The sequence below is a fragment of the Onychomys torridus genome, chromosome 14 (genome assembly GCF_903995425.1).
Source record: "Onychomys torridus chromosome 14, mOncTor1.1, whole genome shotgun sequence".
NCBI classification, from domain to species: domain Eukaryota; kingdom Metazoa; phylum Chordata; class Mammalia; order Rodentia; family Cricetidae; genus Onychomys; species Onychomys torridus.
The window spans coordinates 51,648,744-51,673,537 of NC_050456.1; the positions used below are offsets into that span (position 1 = coordinate 51,648,744).

Consider the following 24,794-nt stretch of genomic DNA (forward strand, 5'->3'; position numbering starts at 1 on the left):
TCTGTGGAGGAAAAGGGGTCAGGAGATGTGGCCAGTATACACTCTCCTTTCTGAGGAACTAACGTCTCCTTCACTAAACCCAAGTTTCTCCCCCTGAAAACTTCATCTCTGGGTGACCTGAAGTGAGGGGGTTCTCCCCAGTCTCTCTCCTACTCACCTTCTCCCACCTGGAAAAGATTACCTCCTTCCTCCCTGCCTGCAAAGGGGTTCTGTACCCTGTCTCCTCTCCCATCAGGTCCTCTCTGTCCCACTTCCCTTTTGAACATCACTATTTGGAAACTGCACACACCCAAACAAAGGAGCAAGCCTGACCCCTCCATATCCCTGTGCATGGGCTTTCTGGCTCTCCTGCTCTTTCACAGGCTCTGACTATATGAATGCTTTAACACATTTTAGTGTATATCTGAAGTGAGGACAAAAAGACACCTGCACGGCACTTCAGATTCCACACCTAGTTTTCTCTGCAGTAACGCCGTCCACAGCTGCAGGCCATACCTTTTTCTCTCTTTCTTTCTTTCTTTTCTTTCTTTCTTTCTTTATTTTTTTTTTTTTTTTTTTTTTTTTTTTTTTTTTTTTTTTTTTTTTGGTTTTTTTGGTTTTTTGAGACAGGGTTTCTCTCTGTAGCTTTGGAGCTTGTCCTGGACTAGCTCTGTAGACCAGGCTAGCCTCGAACTCACAGAGATCCAACTGCCTCTGCCTCCCGAGTGCTAGGATTACAGGCATGCGCCACCACCGCCTGGCCCATACCTTTTTCTGTAGCAATTACCAATGTCAGTGCCTTTTCAACTTCTCTGCTTTATAAGCCAAACTCTACATGTGTGCACTGGGCAACCACTCCCATATATTGTTTCACTGTGATAGACAGAATCTGTTCTTCCTCCAGTTTATCTTATTAATTTTTGGGGTGTACTATCTCACATAACATGTGAGGAAATTATGAGTCTTTTTGTTGAGGAAGAAAGGATGGAATCTAAAACTTGCCTCCAAGCCTTTCCAAGTGGGTAGACTAGGTATTTTCTAAGTCCCTTTCATTATGTTCTTCCTCTCCAAATATATCAAGGTGGCCCATAATTACAACCTGAGTCAATATCTACTTCATTCTCTGGAATGGTGAGTATAATTAGAAACTGACTTTGCAGAGCTTTCCATGGATGTAACTCAGCTGGTAGAGAGCTTGCCTAGCATAGATCAAGCCCGGGGTTAGACCAGGTATCACCCAAGAGGTAAAGGCAGGAAGATCAGAGGTTTGTGGTTCCTCCTCAGCTACATAGTGAGTCAGGATCAGCTTGTGATTCATGAGAGTCTTTCTCGACAAAGAAAAAAGATAAAGTGATGCCTTTACATCTGACTCTGTGCCAGCACTGTCCTATGATGTGGTGGGGTCTGGTGACTCCAGTGGGTGGTGAATAGTGCACTAAAGAACACACTGACCACAGAGGGTCCACCCTGACAGCACCTACTTGTAAAGATGAGGCTGAAATACAGACAAATTAGCCAGCCCCGTACCCGAGAGCCAGTCCATAACCGCTAGCAAGGGCAGGCAGCATCTTCACCAGAACTCAGCAGATTAACCTCTTCTGATGGTGTGAGAATTTACCATTTGAAAACCAGAAAACAGGACACTCATGAGGAGTCAGGAGTAAGGGGCCAAGAATTTTTCAAGTGCTAAGTGACAAGTGTTGTTCCTAACAGACTTCCTCTGGACTTCCTTTATTTACTTCCTATTTCCCAATTCCTCTGATTCTGCTTTTGTGCCTGTCACAGCTGTGTACTTAGGGACCATCGTTGCTTGTGTGCAACTGCACCAGGCATCCTACAAAGCCCTTTTATGCCTCTGGTTTCATTTCCCTTTTTGTTTTTGATGCCAGTCCCCAAGTCTTTCTGTGGTCGTTAGTATTGACTTTGGACACAAATAGTACTACATCTTGTCTGTGGTTCTCGCCTTCATTGCCTGCCTGGCCTTTCCTTTGTCTTGAGTCTCCTGAACAAAGTCCATTCATCTTGTGATCTGTATACCACCAGGAAACACATGTTCTGGGGCACTGAGTGCCTCTCCCATCCCCATCGAAGCTGCCCTGTTGAACTTGATCTTCATACGGCCATCTCCTTCATCCCCATCCCAAGGATATTTGTTAGGTTTCAAAGCAAAGCAATTATAATTTCTACTTGGGTTCAGCAAAAAAAAAAAAATGAGAATATATTAAATCCCAGAATGCAGAGAGCTGTTTCAGAGTTAGGCATGGGGCTGGCAGCCATGCTACATAAGCCCAGGAAGGGCAGGACCTTGAGTGTCTCTCAGAGTCCTCGGGCAATATTGGCCCTGCTCCCTTTCTGTGTGTGAAGCCTTGCGATCCCTTATTTTCGACATGTGCTAGAAGATGTGACAAGCTCCATTCCCTGCAGCTTCAGAAAAAACACATCAGCCCCATCAAGGGCAGGTAGCTGGCCCTGAATAAATCAACAGTGGCCTGGAGCAAGGCTTCCAGGCAGAACCATGGCAATGTTTAGTATCCCTGTGTGCATGTCAGGATGCACTCTTCAGCTGAGTAGATCCCAGCAAGTTGCCAGAAACACCATTTATGTCTGCTCTCACCCATTTTGGAGACCATCTCACTGCCTAGGTTCCCTATCATCATCCCATAGATTTCCAAGAGACCCAGTCCAAGGTCCAACACAACTCAATTTATTCACTGTCTTCCTAGCCAATGTCTCTGCCTCACTTTGTACCTTCTTGTACAACTTGGAAATGGCATTGGATCATCAAGAAGCAAGTCCCGAGTCTTCAGTCTCTGCATTAAGCTTAGATTTTTATCCCGTGTAGATAGATGGTCAATGCTTTATTTTCTTCCTGCATCCTTGCCTTGGAAACTCTAGCTCCCAAGAATAAGGCCCTTCCAGCCCAGATGGGAGACAAGAGAGAAAGAAGGCAGCCACAGGTGTGGAGCTCAGGTCTTGTGACAGTCTGATGAGGTGGAGAAGCAGAAGAGGAGAGAGGCTAATGACCTTCCCTGTCTACCTGGGACACTGGATTCTCTCACCTTGTCTTAGTAACGAACACTTTCTCACTGTCGCTGGTATTGGCATCCATAAAACAACAATAGAGCAACTGAGACAATAGACCATGAAGATCACAGAATCACCAATGTGAGTGTCAGTGAAAATGCACGTTACTCCAGAAAGCACCAGGCTAAGCAAAATAAGTCAGACTCCGAAAGACAAGTATCACGTTTTCTCTCATTTGTGGATCCTAAATTTTACATAAATATAAAAAAAAAGTGTGTGTAGTACATACTATATACTATACAGTATAGTCTGAGGAGTTAATAGGAATAAAAACAGAGAAAGAGGTGCATATAGTCAAAATGCTTGTATGAAGATTTCCCTCTGAAGCCCATCACAATGTACAATATGAATCTGTCCTAGTTAGGGCTTCTATTGCTGTGATGAAATGCCATGGCTTGGGGGAAAGGGTTTGTTTTGCTTACACTTCCACATTATAGTACATCATCAAAGGAAGTGGAGGTAGGAACTCCAGCAAGGCAGGGACCTAGAGGCAGGAGCTGATGCAGAGGCCATGGAGTGGTGCTGCTTATTTACTGGCTTGCTCCCTGTGGCTTGCTCAGCCTTTCTTACAGCACCTTGGACCACCAGCCCAGGGGTGGTACCACCCACAGTGGGCTGGGCCCTCCCACTTTAATCACTAATTAAGAAAATGTCCCACAAGCTTGCCTACAGCCCAATCTTACGGAGGAATTTTTTTCAGTTGAGGTGCCCTCTTACCAGATGACTCCAGCTTGAGTCAAGTTGGCATAAATTAGCCAGCATAGAATCTATGCCAGAGAGAGGAGGGGAGAGGGAGAGAGGGGACATGTTTCTGACTCGGTCTTCCCCATGTGGTGGGGTGGCAGGCAAGACAGGGAGGAGCATTGATTCTTGAACGCTGGGTTTGTTGGCATGGACTGTGACAATGGCAATGAATGGTGGCCTGAATGTCTACATCCTCATCTTTCTGTAGGTGACTGTGCCTTCTGCAGCAATTCCTCTAAAGTAACAACTGTGGTAGGCAGACTAATGGTCTCTCAGAGATGAGCACATCCTAATGCCGGAAGTTAGGTTATGCTGTATGGCAAAGAGAGCTGAGATTGCAGCGGAGGTTAAGACTGCCACTGACTACACTTTAAAATGCATATGTTATCCTCATCATGTGGGTGGGCCAGAGGTCATCTTACGTGTGCTTAAAAGATAGACAAAACAGCTAGAAAAGTCAGTATTCATGAGATGAGACATAGAAAGATTCACTCAAAAGATTCACTCAGCCGTTGCTGACTTTGGAGATGGAAAGGACCAGAAGCCAAGGCAAGTCCCTAGAAGCTGGATCAGGTAAGAAGATGGCTTCTTCCCTAGCATTTCCCCCCCCCCCCCCGCATTAAATTGACTGCCCAACTGACACCAATTCTAACTTAGTGAGACCCATTCCTGACTCTAGCTCTCAAAACTAGGCTAATAAATTGATGTTATTTTATGCTACTGAGTTTGGGGTGATTTATTACAGTATTATTAAGAACAAATACACAAGTCTAATGTCTCCTTCTCTCTAAGATTCTCTACACCCTCACTGTCTTTAACATCCCCACATCGCTAAGCATCTTTTCCTCTGGTAGGCAAACATGGTTGCTTCTGACAATTCAATAGATCCCATGAAACGTAACACTGGATCTCATATTATTTCCTGATCCCTTATGAAGGCTCTAGTCCATAGCAGAACTGTTATAAGTTCTTATTAATAAAATAAACTTGAGGCCAGCTATTGGGGTGAATGCTGGAAGATCAGAGAAGCAGAACAAGCCACAGCTTCCTCACCTTCCAGTTCTTCAGCTGGTCTTGTTTCCTCAGACTGCAAGCTTCTGAGTCCTCATCCAAATGAATCTCAGCTGAACTTTGCTGCTCAAAGCCTAAAAGCTTAACCAGCCAAATGCTTAACCAGCCAAATGCTTCTAGTTTCTGGTCTTCACGCCTTATATAATCTTTCTCTTTCTGCTGTCACTCCCTAGGATTAAAGGTTGGATTTCTGGCATTAAAGGCGTGTGTCACCATGCCTGGCTCTTTCTAATGTGGCCTTGAACTCAGAGATCCAGAGGTATTTCTGTGTCTGGAATGCTAGGATTAAAGGCATGTGCTACCACTGCCTATCCTCATGTTTCACATTGTGGTCGTCCTGTTCTCTGACCCCAGATAAGTTTATTAGCCTGCACAATATTTTGGGGAACACAATACCACCACACTAGTCAACTTCACTTACATAAAATTTAAAAAAAAAAAATACATTTCCTTTGTCAGTAGAATAAATTTCCCTCGTGGCCAATTCCACCCATCACTGTCACTGTGGCACTAAACTCTAGTCTTTGTCTTGATTCAGACTTAGATTGCTAGGGTTTTCATTGGAGAAGTCCCTACACTTCTCCCACGTGTTCCTCTGCAGTCTATCCTGTTTCCTGTCTGGACCCTATCTGGGGAACGGTTCCATTCATGCCTACTGTTATGAAACCCTGCCTTATGCACTCAGCCCCATTGTCTTGGACCAACATCAACATTCAGTCTCACCAGCCCTTCTCTGCCCACTTCTCTGAAGATACACCCATTCCCAATTTTCTCTAAATATCTCTAAGAACCTGTGTGATTCTGGCTTGAGTCCTCACAGTCCTTAGTTACTTCCTGGCCCTCTGGGATTCTACTGCTGAAAGCTGTGTCTAGACAACTGTCTAAGTTGATGGTTGTGTGCTGTCAGACAGGGAAGGCAGCCTTTCCCTGTAGGTCATTCTGGAAGCCCAGCCTTTCCTGGGACTTTCTCCCTCTCTTGATGTTTCCCCTATTCTCATTTAGGACTCCACCCGGGAGGCTTAACTCTAGCCCCTGACCTGAGAAGTTGGATGCCTCCTTTCAGGATGGAAAAGCCCAGCCCAACTCTCAGAAACCTGAGAAGGGTAAAGAAAAGAGGAGCAGGAAACTTTCTTCTTCCAATCCCACATTCTAGAAATTCAGGAAAGTCTACTTCTAGCTTTAAGAAAATCCCCCAATTTGTAAATTAGCTAGATAAGGAGGTCTCACTTTTGCTGTCAAGCAGATATCTTTTCTTTAAGATATAAAGCCAGTTGAGACAGATATCCTATCATTAGCCAGAGCAGATATCCTGAAAGGACAGAGAGGTCATGGGTGAAGGAAAGAAGAGCCATGAACTGTTTGCATCATCTCAGATTTTGGGATACCACCATGGATATTCAAGTATCTCATAGTCAGAGAGGCTCCCAATATCTCCTCATGCCTGTGACACTTAGGAACACTGTAACATCCTGCCAGCCAACTCCCAAATAATGAGAAAGACTTCTTACTAATTGTGAAAGCTCGGCCTTAGCTTAGGCTTGTTTCTAACTAGCTCTTACAACTTAAATTAACCCATTTCTATTCATCTTTGTGCTGCCACATCAATCATGGCTTTTACCTCTCCTCCTGCAAGTCCTGCCTCCTCTGTGTCTGGCTCTCGACTCCTGCACATCTCGATCTTCTCTTCCTCTTCTTTTCTCTCTGCCTGAAGTCCCACCTATACCTCCTGCCTACCTTTTTATTACACCAATCACAGCAACACATCTGCACACAGTGTACAAATATTCCACAACAGCACACCTTAACAGGACCTGTCATCCTAACCCCTTGAACAGAATTTATTATTATTTATTTATTTTTGCTGACGACTTGTCTTGTGCTCATCTGAAGCTGTCCAGTGACCCAGTATTGTCCCCTATAACCCCACTACTGTTTAAACGTTCCTTGCTAGGAAGTTGAATAGTTTAACCCCATCTCCCCCAAGAGATGTACAGGTCTTAACGTATAGAACCTGTAAATGTGACCTTGTGTGGGGAAAGCATCATTGCAGATGTGATGAAGTGGCCCTGGTGAGTTGCCTGTGCTCTGGAGGATGGCCCTGCACCCATGCACACACCAGCAGCACTAAGTGGACTCAGTGGGTTGTGAAGAAAGAGCACATGATCTTAGGAGTGTGAAATGAGATGGGTAATGGAAGGAGTTGGAAGGGAAGGAATGGGGTGGTTTTTTTGAGCAAACCACATTGTATACAAGTGTGAAATTTTCAAATAATAATTTCTTTTTTAAGATCTTGAGATGAATTGTCCAGAAGAACCTTAAGCCCAAAGATAAGCATTCATATAAGGAAAAGAAGGAAAGAGAAGAGTGGGGAAGGGAGAGAGGAGAGGTGGGGAGGGAACAGGACAGGAGGGGAGAGGAGGAGAGGAGAGGAGAGGGGTAGGGAGAGGAGGGGGGGAGAAGAGAGGAGAGGGAAGAATGTAAACTTTATAACAAGGAGAAGGGATAGGATGGAATGAGAAGAGAGGTCACGTTGCAGACACAGGAGGAGGCCACTAGAGATAGAGACTGGAGTACTGCAGCCACAAGCCAGGACTGCCTGAAGCCACTAGAAGCTTCCTTCCATAAGCAAGAACAATTCCCTCTGGACCCTTGGAAGGGAATGCAGTCCTGCAGAGCCCAGACTTTTAGCCTCCAGAGCCGAGTCCACACTGAAGCCACTAAGTCTGTGGTAATTTGTGACATCAATCTCATTTCTTTCAGGATGGATGAAATTAGTCCAAGTGACCCAGGAGTGGCTTCCAGTTGTGGGCACTCATTCATCCTGGTCCAGACTGCAGGGGTCCTTCCTGAGCACACTTCCCCTGTATATTATTCTTGCCACACTGTAAAGCTCTTTCAGATGAATCCTGACCTGTCAGGATGCAAACCTCAAAGGAGGCTCACAGGACAGGCGATGATGCACCCCCACTGTGCATGGTGGCTTCTGTTGTGTATTCTGTGTCTGAGAAGATGCTCAAGAGCCTTTGGAAATATTTTCCTGTTTTTTTTTTTTTTTAATCATAATGGTCTCAAGTATTCAACAAGGTCATTATATACCATACCATAGTGTGAACTTGATAAAGATCAGATAAATGACCCACCCAAGAACTAAAACACAGGCCTTCCAACATAGAGCACTGGAGGACAAGGAGGTTCTTAGGTGTCAGGAAATCGACAGCCATCTTTAAAACCAGAATTAGCAGTTTCCTTCATTATGATGTGTGTGCATGTGTCCGTGTGTGTGTCCGTGTGTGTGTGTGTGTGTGTGTGTGTGTGTGTGTGTGTGTGTGTGTGTGTGTTGCATACATGGGTACATTCCATCTGTGTGCAGGTTCATGTGTGTGGGTTCCTTCCTATTGATGTAATCAAACACCCTGGCAAAGGTAACTTTAACAGAGAAATGGTCTATTCAGCCTACAATTGCAGGTTATAATCCATCATTACTGGCAATTCAAGCAAATCCCCATCATTACTGGCAATTCAAGCAAACTTGAAGCATCTGGTTGGTCATGTCCACAGTCAAGAGCAGAGAAGATGAATGCACTCATGCCTACTACTCCATTTGCTTTTATACGGTTCAAGACCCAAACCCAGAGAATAGGGCTGCTTACAACAGATGGATTTTCCTGCCTCAATTAATATAATCAAGGACAATTCCCCATAGACATCCCCACAGGCCAGTCTGATCTAGACAACCCCTCATTGAGATTCTCTTCCCAGCGATTCTAGGTTTTGTGTGTGTGTGTGTGTGTGTGTGTGTGTGTGTGTGTGTGTGTGTGTGTATGAGTGAAGGCCAAAGGTTAATGTCATTCTCCACCCTATATGTTGAGACAAGGTTACTCACTGGACCTAGAGCTCACCAAGACTGGCTGGCCAGTCAACTCCAAGTATCATCCTGTCTCCATCTCAGCACTGGGATTACAGACATGAGCCATCATGCCCATCTTTGTATGTGAGTGCTAGGGAATCTAAACTCAGGCCCTCATGTTTGTAAGTAAGCACATTACCCGCTGAGCTCCATCCATCTCCCCAGCCCTTCCTTCATGATGGTTTAATGAATAAAACACAGTATATCCTGTACTCTTAAGAAAACTGATCTGATTTTTAAAACTTCCATGTGATATGAGTCACATGGCAACCTTATTAACATGAAGACTCTGACTCAGTAGAGCCCAAAGTCTAAGAATCCGAATTCATGACAACTAGAAGAGGACGCTTGTGTTGCCACTTATGGACCATATTACATGTAGCAATGGCACCTCAGCATGATGACTTTACATTTTCAGCATTTAGTTAACCTTATTTCCCCTTTGCAATTTAGTGGTAGAGACTGTGGCTGTGAGTTTGCTGTGGTAGAGGAAACTGGTAGCCCACAGCTAGCCATATTTATGGGGGGAAAATGACTGTGGATTAGTAATTATAAAAATGTTCATATCTTTGGGCCAAAGTATTCTAGTTGCAGATATGATTTACAAATAGATATGGCAGAAGATGTAAGTCAGCATTCTGTTGCTGTGACAAAATGCTTGAGGAAATCAAATTAAGAAGATGAAAGGTTTAGTTCACAGCTTCAGAAGTTTGCATCTGTTGCTTCTGTTGTTTTTGAGCCTATGGTAAGCCAGTTGAGCATGGCAGAGTCAAACTGCTTGCCTCACAGTGGCCAGGAGTAAGCTAGGGAGTAAGGAGAGAAGAACCAAGACAAAAGACACCCTTTGGGAGCATGATCCCAATGACCTACTTCCTCCAGTTAAACTCCATCCACCTCCTAAATTTCCACCCCACACTGTGTGCAGCCTCTTAGACTATGAATCCATAGAAAGACAATCTACTCATGAGGTCAGAGTCTTTGTGACTCATTCACCTCCCCCCACTCCACCCCAGGGCTCTGCTTCTGAACACAGTCGCACAGGGAACCAGGCCTTAGACATACGAATTTTTAGGAGACATTTAAGATCCACACCCCAGCAAGATTTTAAAAAAAGAAGAAAAAGGAAAAAAACCTATGTGAGAGCAATGAACTATACCATATTAAAAGTATATTAAAAATCTGTATCTAATATACAGGAGATGATTAAATAAATTATAATAAGCTTTAAGTAAATTATACATGTGCAATATAGTGTACATATATTACATGTTATATATTATATATAATTATATATAATAAACTATTCTTTTTCTTCACTCCCCCCAAACATGTCACTAAATGAATCAAAACAATATGAACTTTTCACTAATGAGATAAGAGAAGGTTTTCTTGCTCTACTTGGATAGAGATCATGTGTAGTCAAGGAGAAGGATGATTAGTCACTTTTCCTGTTGCTGTGACAATGGCAACCAAAACAAGGAAAGATTTATATTGGCTCAGAGTTTGAGAGTCCAGCCCATGATGGCAGGGCATTCTGGTGGCAGGAACTTGGGGCAACTGGTCACATTGCATCTGCAGTCAGGAAGCAGAGGATGATTGCTGATACTCAGCCACTTTCTCCTTTTTATGAGTCCAGGATCCCAGTCTAGAGAATGGGGCTGCCCACTTCAATTAATCTGATTAAAATAACTGCTCACAGACATGACTAGAGGCCAAACATAATCTAAATACAAGTCTCTAAATACCTAGAGACTTGTCTCCTATGTGAGTTCGGATCCTATCAAGTGGATGATAATAATTTTTATACATCTTTCAAATGCTTGTCTTGGGCAACTTTTGTTTCCCTCAGTGTTTGGCAGCAGGAAGCAGTGATGAGTGGTGTACTCCAGTGTTAGGTCTTTGTTCACTTCTTAGGTATGGAGCCTTAGCAATCTTAACAGGTCTTATTAATAAGATCAAACCTGAGGCCAGTTATTGGGGTGAATGCTGGAAGATCAGAGAAGCAGAACAAGCCACAGCTTCCTCATCTCGCCAGTTCCTCAGCTGATCTTGTTTTCTCAGACTGCAAGCTTCTGTGTCCTCATCCCAGTGGCTCTCAGCTGAACTGTGCTGCTCCAAAGCCTATAAGCTTAACCAGCCAAATGCTTAACCAGCCAAATGCTGCTAGTTTCTGGTCTTCACGCCTTATGTATCTTTCTATTTTCTGCCGCCACTCCCTGGGATTAAAGGCTCAATTTCTGGGATTAAAGGCGTGTGTCACCATGCCTGGCTGTTTCTAATGTGGCCTTGAACTCAGAGATCCAGAGGTATTTCTGTCTCTGAAATGCTAGGATTAAAGGCATGTGCTACCACTGCCCATCCTCATGTTTAATATTGTGGCATCCTGCTCTCTGACCCCAGATAAGTTTATTTCGGGGGACACACAATATTTCAGGGAACACAATACCCACCACACTGCGAGTGTTCTAAACCCTATGCAAGCTTCAGGCATTGGGACCCTTGGCTCTTGGCGGAATCCAGTGTCACAGCACTCAGCTTAGGGGCTGAGACCCATGGCCCTGAAGACTGGATGATTGTCTGGAACTCTGATGGTGAACAGGGCCTGCAGGTTCTTTTCCATGCTCCTTGCAGCCTTTTAGCCTTTAGGTACTCTCGGCTCTCTCTCATCTTCCCACTTCCCTTCTTCATCCTGGCTGCGCTCAGATCTCGGGTCGCTGATGGCAGATCTCCGATCTCAGCTACCAGCATCCTGCTGAGATGACTCAGGATGTCTGCCTCCTCTGGCACATCTTTTGGGAGTCAGGGTGGGATTGCCTGCCACTCAGCAAGCCAGTGTCTGGTACTGTTCAGATCACTGAACAAGGACATCCAGCCAAGCAGGTGGATGAGTAGATGATCGGGACTGAGAGGCGGTGAAGATCACTACTGCTGGCCACGTCTGGGCCTGTGGTCACTTCTTCCTCAGCCATACAACAACCATGCCAAGGCCACTACCCCCTTTTTCTCTGCCATCACTCTCAGCTGTCTCTTGGCTCTACCAGCTGGGTCCACACTGCTGAAAGTAAGCAAGAAAATATCACTGTGGGGAATCCTTCTTATGGGGTCAAATGCTACAACACCAGAGAAGACAGCACCAAAGAGCATCTCCCAGCCCACTCACTGAGTGAGCCTGAGCGAACTGTTTATATAGCCCTGGCTTTGGACCAATCACAGCCACTTGTTTGGGCCAATCAGAATCTTGCATCTTAGCACCATTCATAATCATTGAGGCTTCTTGTGTTTCGGACCAAAGGACTTTACCTCTCAGCAATAATTGGTAACTAGTCTTTCCACCAAGGGAAGTACTCTTCCTCTTCCTGAGGCCAAAGTGGAAATGGTTGCAGGGTCACCTAGAGTTCACAAATGTTTCTGATAACAAAAAGTCTGGCACAAACTGTTTCAAGCAGCCCAGGCTTGAAAGATCCTTTAAGATCCAGGGTAGTCAGCTGTGATATTTTCATAATTATCGGAAACCATCCACAGAGTGTATGGAAAGGGGGATGCTGGAGTGAGAGAGCAGTCCGGCTACCTGTTAGGCTCGGCCCTTCTGCTCAGGGTAGCAAGGGGGAGTCCACAGCTGCTAACTAGGAAACCAGGTTACCCCGGCCTTCGTGTATGCCTACACTATCAACTTAACAAGTGTCTGATTAACACTGGCCATGATTTAACAGTGATTGAACAGGGCCTAACACCCATCCAGTGCCCAGGAAGGAGTGGACCCTTCATCTGTCTTAAACACAAGCTTAACAAATTGACAAATTAATGGGTTCAACACATTTTCCCAAGAAAGAAAATGTATGAACCATAATCCACAGGCCTTCACTTCTCTATTTGTAAATATTTCAATTTTTCAATTGGGCAGTGAGTATAGATATTATTCCTTACAATATTTGTTTGTATGGTTGGTTGGTTGGTTGGTTGGTTGGTTGGTTGGTTGGTTGGTTGGTTTGGTTGGTTAGTTTGGTTGGTTGGTTGGTTTTGAGATAAGGTCTCTCTAAATACCCCAGGCTAGCCTCCAATTTACAACCTTCTGCCTCACTCTTCCAAGCGTTGGGATTGCACACAACTAGTTCCTAGCCTTTTGTACCTTTGCTAGCTTGTAACATTTCAGAGTTTGGTCAAAAAGGAAGTGGGGAAGGACAGAATGAAGAGCACTGTAATCTACATGCTGGAGCAGAAGTGAGGTTGACAGTGAGCCAGTTGACCTAACAGATCTCATGCTGTTTCTGGGAGGCATGAGGATCATGGATGGCAAGAGTGAGCCACGAGCTGACAGCAACCAAACAAGTCAGTCTGCCTCTGGAGACTTCTGTCCTCAGATTACCTGCCCCCCTGGGAACTGCTCTCTCCCTACTCTCTGGAGAAACTGAGTCACATAACCTCAGACCTCTGATACATTCAACAGCACTGAGGCCTAGTGAAGACAAGAGTCAGTAGACATTCTATTTCCTGAACTGTGGGGCTTCTGGGTCGGGGAGGGGTGGACTCCCCACCCCCTCATTGTATCAGCAGAAGAGCTGAGATAAATACTGTCTGGCTCACAAAGCCTCAAACATTTACAGCGTGGACCTTACGGGAATGGCTTGCTAAAGTGCTTAGAGAAGCATAAATATCCTCAGGGGAAAGACTCTATCTCCATTTCAGAGCTGTAATAAAAAGACAAGCAGGCTGACTGGGACCTGGCCATGATGCCTATCTGTTTACACACTCTGTGCACATGCACACCCAGCCTCCAAGCAGGTTTGTGTACTTGAGTCTTCAGTATAAATGGATGTCCAAAGATTTTTCCAGATCCTCAAGGAAAGCCCCAGACTGAAGGGACATCATTGACACATACAAACAGAAGGAGTGGACTTGGAGAGCCAAAAACAGCTCAACTAACAGAAAAAAATATATAATAAATATGGAGAACTAGTGACCTTTGACATAGGAGAGGACATTTCATTGATAAAACAAGAATCTTGGTACTATGATAAGAGTAAAGTCTTGAGAGCGTGTCTACCTACATTTTAAATACATAACTAGCCAGGGCAAAAGACACTCAAACAAGGAGATGAAATATTAAAAAAAATTGGAATCATAGTTCAGGCTGTTCATGTGTTAATAAAAATTGTCATGTTGAACAAGAAAATTGGGAGATTAAGAGTATTAAAGTAGCAAAGAAATAAAATTTATGGGGGTATTTTAAAATTTATTTCACATTGTGCTCAATATAATGAATAAAATAACAGGCCACCATAAAATTGCAGAGCACTTTAGCAATGAAACAGAGACCTCAATCCACACAGAGAGAAACAGACAAAATGACAACAGGCCACGTGGACCCAGCGTTCTCAAGAGTGACACCAGAGGCCAAAATATATAGAGTAATGCCTTCAGAATTCCGAAGGAGGGTGACTTTTAACGTAGTGACCTACGCCACCACCATCGGTCAAAAACTGAGATTGACAGGAGCGTTTCTTTTTAGGCCTCCAGTACTCAAATATTTAACTCTCACAAACCTTTGTTAGAAAGCTATCAAAGGACATGCTTCATCACAGCTGAAGAGTAAAGCCAAGGGCCAGAAATGGAATCCATGGAACAAGGACTCAATGTCTAAGTGAAGAGGTGATGGCTTTTGTGTCAGGTCCAGATAGAAGCAAGGGGACTAGGGGATACAGAAGAGGACACCTTCTGGGGGCAGGGAAGGCCTGACAGAGCATCTAATAAAAGATGCATGGGGGGGGGGGGAGTCTATTTCTAGATGTGTTACCAATTTGTTAATACACGGGGAAAGAGTAGGGTGCTGCTCAGCTGAGCAGCCGAAAATTTTAGCCAGTTAATAATCTGGACACTGACTTAACAACAATGGTTGGATGAATTCACCCAGAAGCTCATAGAAGGCAGGGAGTCGGGGTGCTAAAGGGCCAATGAGTAGAAGTCAGTCCTTGTCTAAAATGAATAAGTCAAGAGCCGTTATAAAAGCACATGCTTGCAGTCAAATGCTAGAAGAGGCGAAAGAGAGAGGCCGAAGCTTCTGTGAGAAAAGATGGGGGAAAACAGCCCAGGCTACTCCTCCTCCACTGCACACACACACATATGATCATTTGGTATTGTGGGATAGGCAGTTAGGTGTACTGGGCTTATCACATATACACATGTGTTTATGTGTGTGTATACATGTTCACACACACACACACACACACACACACACACACACACACACACACCCTACCCTTTGTATGTCAAGACAGCCAGCATTGCCCCTGGGCAGTTTCTGTTTTCTATCTACAGATCTATCAGGTTGCAATTATACCTAGAAAAGCTAAGTAGCTTTTGAGACTAAACCTGTATGAAGTCATGGTCAGGTGGGAGTTAAAAGTCTATTCAGCAAGTGAATCATTTGTTTGGGAATTCTGGTAGAGCTGTGGAATTCCCTGTGGACTCTGCTTCTTCTTCTTCTTGAAACCCATAATCTTTGGGGATTGGGTATCACACCCATGAGCTGGGACCTCTGCATCAGTAAGCTTAGCATAAGCTGGGGTGGGGGCGTATCGAGGTTCTGAAAAGGAGTTAAGTGTTTGGAAAGGACATCAGTGTGTGTACTAAAACCTATGGCAACGGGGAAAACTGACATGGTAACAGGAAGGGAATAGAACAACTGAGAGCAGCTTGGCTAGTGAGAAGTGGGAGTGGGATTTTCCTGAGAACACTCTGTCGCTGGTGTGGGACAGAACTGAGTGCTTTCCTAGGAAATCAGTTCTTCTTTGCCTTGCTTCCTCCTACAGCTTAATCGCTTACACAGAGCAGTATGTGGAGTATGACCCTTTCATCACGCCAGCAGAGCCATCTAATCCTTGGATCAGCGATGACATCACTTTATGGGACATAGAGATGAGGTAAATAACAACAACAACAACAACAATAATAATATTTGGTAGTGGGGGGATGTGGGGAAAAAAATCCATAATCTCATGCAATTACCTTATTCCCTGTTTTAATTTGAATAAGACCAGAAGAGAAAAGGCCCGAGTACCCTCCATACTGACACCTGTTTGCTCAAGGTCCCTTCCTCCTTGCAGCTTGGTTTGTACATGGGTCCTTTGTGGCTCCTCTCTGGCCTCTCTCTGGACCTCTGTGTGTCATGGTACAGCTCCACGCCATTTCCTAGCTCTGGCTGCTGGGAGGGAAGTCTCTGCTGCCTCAACTTGTCCCCTTCCTTTCTGGTGGCAACAACCCTAGCCAACCCCTCTCTGCACTGTTCTTATCTCTCAGCACTTCCATCAACCCCCTCAGCTGCCAACACTATTCTCACTGCGGAACAGATGAGGAAACTGAGGCAGAGCAGAGTTGGTGAACTCGCCTAAGGATACACAGTTGGAATGCAGCAGCATTAAGGCCGGAGCCCAGGCAGAGGGCTCCGGAGCTGTGGCTGGCCTCACGCTGGTCTTCTGAGGTCACAGGCATCACTGGTTCCATCAGCGCATGGCTCTGTCCTTGGAGGGGAGCAAATGTGTTGACATAACAGCTGAGGGGAATTTGGAGCACAGCCAAAATTCCATGACATGCAGGATTAGTTCTGCGTGGCACCCCTTCAGATCTGTTCTTAGATTTCTTCTTTCATTCCCCATGACCGAAGTGTTCTCTTTCTCTTTTGTGCTCTGGCTGTTATCTTTCTCAGAAGTGGAAAACCCCGGTAACAGTTAATGAAGTCATAGATGCTTACTAAAAAAAGCTTAATCTATCCCGATGTGCACACAGAAGAAAACTCCTCCTCCCTCCAGCCTGCCTTCCAGGGAGAGTCTCTGGTTTCCAAACTGCACCAGGGTGTCCAGGGCACCAAGAGGACTCCCAGGGTGCATACACCCCTGATGGAAACTCCAAGACATCTGACAAATCAGACATCATGTACACTACTGGCTTAGGTTGATTCAATGTGAGGATCCGACCACATCCCATCCTTTTTAATGTTGAATCTTTGCAAATCTAGGTCTTCAGAGTTTTGTGATTCAAAAGCTATGCTGCACAGAAATCAATATGGACTAGGAAATGAAAGTGGCCACGGTCCTGCCAGATCCAGTTTGAGAAAAAGTGCAGTGTGTAACGTGCATATATAGGGATTGTCTTAGTTAGGATTAATATTGAGGTGATGAAATATCATGACCAAAAGTAACTTGAGGAGGAAAGAGTCTATTTTGCTTACACTTCCAGGAAACAGTCCATCTCTGAGGGAAGTCAGGGCAAGAACTCAAACAGGATAGGAACCTGGAGACAGGAGCTGATGCAGAGGCTGTGGAGAATCCTGCTTACTGGCATGCTCTCCATGGCTTGCTTAGCCTGCTTTCTAATAGAACCCAGGACCACCAGCCCAGGGATGGCATCACTCACAATGGGCTGAGCCCTCCTCCGTCAACCACTGGTTAAGAAAACACTTTACAATCTATGGTGGCAATTTCTCAGCTGAGGTTCCCTCTTCCCAGAGGACTCTTGCTTCTAAGTTGACATAAAAACTACCCAGGAGAGGGATTAAGAATGATATTAAGACTTTTTTCCTTTAATGTATGTGCATTTCATATAGTTGCTGTTGCTAGGAAACAAGTACATGTTAAGTTGACTGGTCCCAACCTTAGATAAACAAAAATGTTAGTCATTTCTTTGGGCTCAGGGAGACTATAAAACTCACTGAGACCTTACGGGTGTCATGAACTCAGAACATTTGAGAGGCTCCAAATTAGTGACTATCTCTTTAAATTTTTTATACATAGAAAATATTCTCATCTCTAGTGTAATTATGTTCATTATATTTGTATATATGCTATTTTAATTAGCTATATATATATATAAGCACATACAGATCTACCTTATCCTTTTTAATATCTGTATAATATCCCCTGGCATGAATAAAGTAAATTTATTTAACCAATCCCTGGGCTGTAACTATTTAACTCACATCTATTTCTGCAATATAAATAACAAATCAAGGAACATCCCTACTCCAGTCTAATTAGTTTTCTACTATAAATTTTCCAGAAGTGGAGTTACTTGGAATGGAATGCATATTTTCATTTTAGTCCATGTGCCAGATTTTCCTAAACAAGACCGATCCCCTTTTTTTTTCCATGCCTTCGGTTTAAAGGTACCCATCTCCCACATCCTTGTCAGCCCCAGCCTTAGCAACCTTTCTATCTTTGTAAACCTAATAGGTTGAGACAATTCTCATTTTCTTTCTGTTTCTTCACTGGTGTAGAAATATCTTAATTGAGGGTTTTTCATGTGGCTTGCAGAGATTCATTCTTTTGTGATTTTCCAGTCTCCTGTTCCTTCCCTGTCCCCCAGTAGTGGCTTTGCTTTGCGTATTGGGACACAAAAGTCCCATTTGCTTTGGTTTGTTTGTCTTTTTTCCAACTCCTCTTTTTTTTTTTTTAATTTCTTTTCTTCTTCCCCAACTTTTGATTTTCTTATCAACTTTTGCATTACCTCTTCAAATTCTAGTTTCTATTTTATCCATAGTTATATATATATTTTATTTAAAAGTTCACTAATTCATAACAGGGCATGTGTGTAATGGAAAACACAAGTTTCCATCTGCCTTCTGATATCACACTCATATCCCCAGAGGTATGTTAACATGATGTATTTTAAACCAACGTTCTGAATTTATGTTTCCATCAACATTACAAGAATGAATAGTGTGCAAATGGACATCTACTTTTAAAATTCCGTTTCTGGTGTGACCATTATTAGTTAGTCTTCTGTTGCTGTGATAAAGCACCATGGCAGGCTTCTTCTAAGGGAGGGTTGATTTGGGCTATGCTTCCATAGGGTTAGTTGTCCACCGCCACCCCAAGAAAGTGGCAGGCATGGGCGGCAGGCATGGTGGCTGCAGCAGCAAGCTGAGAGTTCACATTGTGAACCCCAAGAGAGAAGTAGAGAGTAAAAAGTGCAAGTAGGCAAGGCTTTTAGCTCTCAAGGCCTGGCTCCAAGGGCATAGTTCTTCAGCAAGGCCTTGGGAGGCGCAGGGGGTGGGGGTGGGGTCCTAAGTCTCCACAGAGACCATTACATACTGGGACCAAGTGTACAAATGCCTGAGACTATGGGGAACATTTCTTATTCAAACTGCTACACAGGGATAGCAGTCTGACCCAAGAATTTAAAACTTTCATTATCTCAGGGTTTCTTTTTCCTCCTCCTCCTCCTCCTCCTCCTCCTCCTCCTCCTCCTCCTCCTCCTCCTAACTGCTATCATTATTGCTTCTGTATTTTCTGTGTTAGTCTCTCTTGGTTTTAACTGTATAGGTACATTTTGATTAATATTCCTAAAGTTTTTTTTTTAATTTATTCTTTAAACATTCTCTCTCTCTCTCTCTCTCTCTCTCTCTCTCTCTCTCTCTCTCTCTCCCTTTGGTAGGAACTCCAGGCCTCTGGGGTAGAGCTATCAAATCTCTTTAGAGATCCCCCTACGTTGCTCAAATGGTTTTTGGTTTTTTAATTTTGTTTTGTTTTGTATTACTTTTTGTTTTGTTGTTTTTATTTCTCTTTATGTTCTTAACACTCTGTCATCAGTGGTGGTGCTATGCTCTGGTCTCACTGTTTTTATCAGAATCTGGTCAGCACACACACACACACACACACACACACACACACACACACACACACTTCCCTCAACAAGCTGCTTCCATTATGTGGAACCTGTTGTGTACTTCGGTTTCTTCCGTGTGCTCCTGTCTAACGCCCACCCCGCTGCTCTGTTGAAGTCCTGCTCCTCAGAGCTTCAAGGCTCTCGCTCTGCTCTCTTCCACAACTCTGTGGCAGTTGTGGACTTTGTTACAAGCCCCATTCGTTTCAAACCTCCCCAAAACGCCTGGACCTCACCATCCGCCCGAGGAACGTGTCTTTGTCTCCACATATGGGGGTTAAGAACACAAACAACGAACAAACAAAATCCGTTCTTCTGAGCTCCGGGCCCTGGCCTATTTAGTCTTTCTGAGCCATTTGCCCCTCCTAGCTGCCTGTCCTTCTCGCTCAAGCCTCCCCAAGCCTGATGACCTACAAGCGTAGTGACATGGCTGTCTCCAGTTGTCATGTCTCACCCCCCTAGTTCACTTCTGAAGAGGACCCATGATTTGCTTTATCATCTGGTCTTCTAGCTGGCACAAAACAGGCACCCAAAAGTATAGGTTGGGTGGATGGTAGGTGACTGAGTTATTTCGTCTTTGGTCATTTCACCGACAGTTGGGAAAAGAAGGAAGCTAAGTGCCCGAAGCTAATTCACAATGATAAAAGGAATCTTCTCACCTGTCCCTAACTAGAAAAGGAAGCACAGGATCACTAGGGATATGGTAGCCGCTTGGCCACTTGATTTATCTCAAACTGTTCGGCGTTCTATCCTCCACACAATGCTGCCTGTCATATACATGTGGTCTAGTTCTGCTGTTATTGTTCCAACTTCTGCCCTCAGCTAATGTCTGGCCTAGGAAAAGATACAGCCACAGTCTTATCTACCCAAACAAGGGGGGCTCTATAGACACAGGTGAGAATGAAGCCCTGATTCTCCCGGCAGAACGTCTGAACTCACTGAGAGGCTTACAGAGCTGTCAAAAGAAATGCGGAGCATGAGATCAGTGCTGACATCACACTTCAGCCTAATGATGGTCCCTGTCTATACAGTAAAGCCCGAAGGTGACCAAGAAAATAACCCAAATCAGCTTTTTCTGTTCCACCTAATTCAGCCCATATGGATTGAGACCTACTTTGCACTGTGTTCTGAGTAAGAAATCCCCTGGATAAAAATCTAACAAAGTCAATAAAACCTGCCATCTTACCACCTGGCACCAGAATTCCTCCTTGCTTGGCAAAGGGCATTCAGCCACTTGGGGCATAAATCAAGCCCTGTTGGCAAGGCTTTGGCAGACTCAGGCTATAGAGGAGAGGGTTGGGCTGTGCCCAGGGAGAAGGTGAGATGAGTCTGTTTTCTGCCCCTGAGAGAGAAAAACGAAGGGTGAGGATGGGGGATTTGGGGGTGGGTGAAGGGCAAGATTCGGAGCCAGGGAAATTCTAGTAGTCGGTGACAAAGGTCTTTTCAAAAGCAGGAATACTAACTAAGCATGTTAGCTGCCAGGAGAGGCCATACGTGCCCTCTTCTCAAGGCCTCAAGTATCATCCATGTCTTCTGTCTTCCCAGACATCATGTGAGCATGGCAGAGAAGAAGAAGCCATGTGTGAGCAAATAGGATGCCCTGGGGATAGCCTTCTGCTCATCTGTACTGGGCTTTAGACTTCTTCTGGGCTACAAAGAACTCCAGGCTGACTTAGTTTGAGCTCCAGGCATGAGGATGTGAGAGGAAATGCTTGGAGTCCACAAAAATGAAGAACACATTGTGTCTGCTGCAGGGTGGATGCAGAATGTGCAGGGAGGGGCGTAAAAATGGACAAAACAATATAAGATGTAACATACAAATAGCAGGGAATTGTTCTCGGATCCCTTCTCAGTCTCAGATAAGATATTAGATCCAAAAGTCTAAGAATGAGAAAGGGTATAATCAGGGCAGGGCAAACTCCATCTGATGGAGATTCTGAGAAGTCAACTTTCGTTAAAGAAAATAATAATAGCGAGGGCTTAGCATTGAGGAGCAGTTAGCCAAAAGTCTCTAGACCACAGCCAGGGAGAATTCACTAATCTAAACATTATCAGAAAGGTGTCATAGGGAGGCCTAAGGGAGTAGTTCTGGTGGTAACATTACTTGGAGGGGCGACCTCATGAAACTGGTGTGGCCTGCAGAATTGTGGTAAGCCCTTCTTCCCTCCATGGGGAAGGTTTAAGGCTCCCTCTCTACTGAGTATCATGAGCAATGCTTACATAGAACCTGGTTCATTCTACTTGGGCGAAGTCAAACTGACCATCCTTAAGGGACAGAGCCTATTCCCGAGTTGCTGATATACAGCTATTGGGCAGAACTATTAAGCTCCTTTAAAAAAAATTAGATTTATTTATTTTATTGTATGCATATGAGTGTTTTGCCTGTGAGTATGTATGTGTGCCATGTGCATGCCTGGTGCCTGTGGAGACCAGAAGAGGGCACTGGATACCTTGGAACTGGAGTTAAACCAGTTTACAGATGGTTGTAAACCACCAAGTTGGTGCTGGGAACTAAACCCTGGTCCCCTACAAGAGCAAAAAGTACTGTTAACCACTGAGCCATCTCCCCAACCCCCTCAAGCTCCTTTCTTAAAGCAGTTAATTCCCAAACACGGCCTCATTGGTGGCTTCCCTCGTTGTGTGCATATGCTGATTCTATGTCAAGGGAAGGCATTTGTTTTCATCTGCATGGGCTTTGATGCCTTATTTGGCCAACTGGCCAAGTGACACTCTGAGAGGCAGCCATGCAGAGTCCCAGTAGTTTCTGAACATTTGCTCTTAAGTCTTTGAAATTGTCCACCATGCTGGGAGAAGTTTAGACCATTGAGGGAGCCATGTGGGGTCACTCTAGCCAACCCTTGGTTGAGTTATTGACCAACGGCCAATGCCAGCTGCCACAGGCGCCATTTGGACATCCATCCCCATCCAGTCCTTAGATGACCCTGTAAGCCACCTTGCAAATATAGTGACCACAAGTGAGGGGGCACAGTCAAGTCCAAAGTGAGCATACTAAAAGGGAGCAATGAATGGGTATTGGCTGGGCCACACCCCATTGGAGTATCCAAGACCTTTCTGTGGTCCTTGGGGTGGTGAATAAATAAATATTGTTTCTTCACAGCATGGCCCTAAGATGGGGTCATTAGATATGCTTTCCTGGGAGGACTGGCCCTTGTTTCATAATTTTTCTGATAACTTATCTTAATCCATTCAGGCTGTCAAACAAAAATGCAGTAGACTGTGTATCACTTGAAATCACATGAAAGAAATTTGGTTCTCATTGTTCTGAGAACTGAGAATGTAAGGATCAAGGCAGCAGTGTGTTAGTGTCTGAGGAAGGCCTGGATCATAGTCTGGTCAAGGTGTGTGGTGGTTTGAAAGAAAATGGCCCCCAAAGGGAGTGGCACTAATGGGAGGCGTGGCTTCTTTGGAGGAAGTGTGTCACTGTGGGGGTGGGCTTTGAAGGTTCATACATGCTCAAGTCATGCCCAGTGAGATAGTTCACTTCTTGTTGCCTGCAAGATGTAGAACTCTCAGCTCCTTCTCCAGCACCATGTCTGCCTGCGTGCTGCCATGCCCCCGCCATGAGAATAATGGACTAAACCTCTGCAACTGTAAACAAGCCACCCAAATTAAATGTTTTCCTTTATAAGAGTTGCCATGGTCATGGTGTCTCGTCACAGCAAGAGAAACTCTAACTAAGATAAGGTGGCATGTCACTATTATCTCATTGCTTAGGAGGCTGAGGCAGAAGGATCACAAGTTTGACTTGGCTACAGCGTGAATTTCATATCTTGCCTTTGTGTTCTCTTATGACAGCAAGGTGAGAGCTCTGGGATTTATTGATAAGGATGCTAACCTCATTCCTCTCAGCTCAATGACTTCCCAAGGCCTCAGTCCTTAATACCATCATGTTGGGGGTCAAGATGTCAAGATGAATTTTGGAGAGATAAAAATTTTAGTTCATACCATTTTATACCTCCCCCCCCCCAGTTTATAAACTCTAGTATGTAAAATGCACCTAATATGCCTTAATATCACTAGCAGTCTTGCTCTAACATCAGCTTTCAAGTACCATCTAAATAAGATGAGAGTGAGTTAAGACACACGTCATCTCCAGCCAAAGTCCCTTCCTGCTGTGACGCCAACAAGGCACATTATTTCCAAACTCCAATGATGGGAAGTATAAGATATACATTCCCATTCCAATAAGAGAAGAAGTGGGAAACAAGTACAATAGGGCAAAGTTAAGGCTTTAGTCAAAGACTAATTGTCTTGATGCTTTGCCTGTCAGACCCACACTGAGACAATAGACTGACTCACTGAGGCAGCGAACCCACCTCCACAGCTTTTCTGAGCCGATGCTCTGTTTTCTATGCCCATTTGGGTGGCAGCATCATTCACTGCTCAGTGAATGTCTTCTCTCTGCCACATCTTTGCAGCTTTCCTGGGCTGGACCACTACCCTGCAGTTCTGCCATGGAGGCTTGTCCCAGTAGCTCCAAGGTTCCAGTCCACCTTGCAACTCTATGTGGGGACTCCATCTTGGAAGTACCAGGCATGGCATCCCAGACTGCATGAACTGGAAAGATGGCTACACCTACTGAAACTGCCCCATCCCCAGCTCCCCATGATTGCAGCAGTCTGAGTCTATAACGGGAGTCACAGGCTTAGCTGCTTCTGAATCATCTGCCTATTGTCCCCCAGAATAGCTCCTGGCTTTTGTCTGGATGACTGAGCCTTACTGTGTCCTTGTAACAGGCGTTGGCCACACCAGCCACAGTCTCTTTTTTTGTTGCATTGTTTGCTTTTTTTGTCAGAACACAAATCAGCTAGGAATTTTCTCGATCCTGTTCTAGTTCCTTCTGGCTGGCAATTCTGTCTTCAGCTCACTCCTCCCTCTTTATGTACTACTAAAAGCAGCTGGGAAGAGTCACTCCTTCAACCCATGGCTTAGGAGCTTCCTTGGCCAAATACATAGAATCATTGCTAGCACACAGTCCAGCCAGTCTCTGCCACTCTATAACAAGAACCCAATGTCCTCACGTTCATCTGAGACTTGTCAGCTCGGCCTTCATCGTTCATTAATACTCCATTCAGAATGATTTAAGTGTTATCTAAGAAAAAAGGGGGTTTCTCTTCAGCTTTTCTATTTGTTTTCTCAGTGCATGCACGTGCACGCGCGCACACACACACACACACACACACACACACACACACACACACACACATTTATCTTTATGGGTCCATTCTCTCGGCAAACATTTGTGCTAAAGGGTGGTGATCTTGTACCTTTGGGGGGAACCTCTGACTTCTGTACAAGTCCTCTCTCTAATTCTGTAACTACAGAGGCATTCCAA

The 24,794-nt window shown here is 44.6% G+C and overlaps 1 protein-coding gene across 6 annotated transcripts in view; it reads left to right on the plus strand.

Annotated features, from left to right (window-relative positions):
* Positions 1 to 24,794, plus strand: part of Rgs6 (regulator of G protein signaling 6) — a 529,306-nt gene that overhangs the window by 448,524 nt on the left and 55,988 nt on the right. For all 6 annotated transcript variants that reach the window (XM_036205684.1, XM_036205688.1, XM_036205689.1 and 3 more), the window contains one exon: positions 15,592 to 15,702. In XM_036205684.1, coding sequence (XP_036061577.1) covers positions 15,592 to 15,702 — 111 coding nt within the window. The remainder of the gene's footprint in view (positions 1 to 15,591; positions 15,703 to 24,794) is intronic.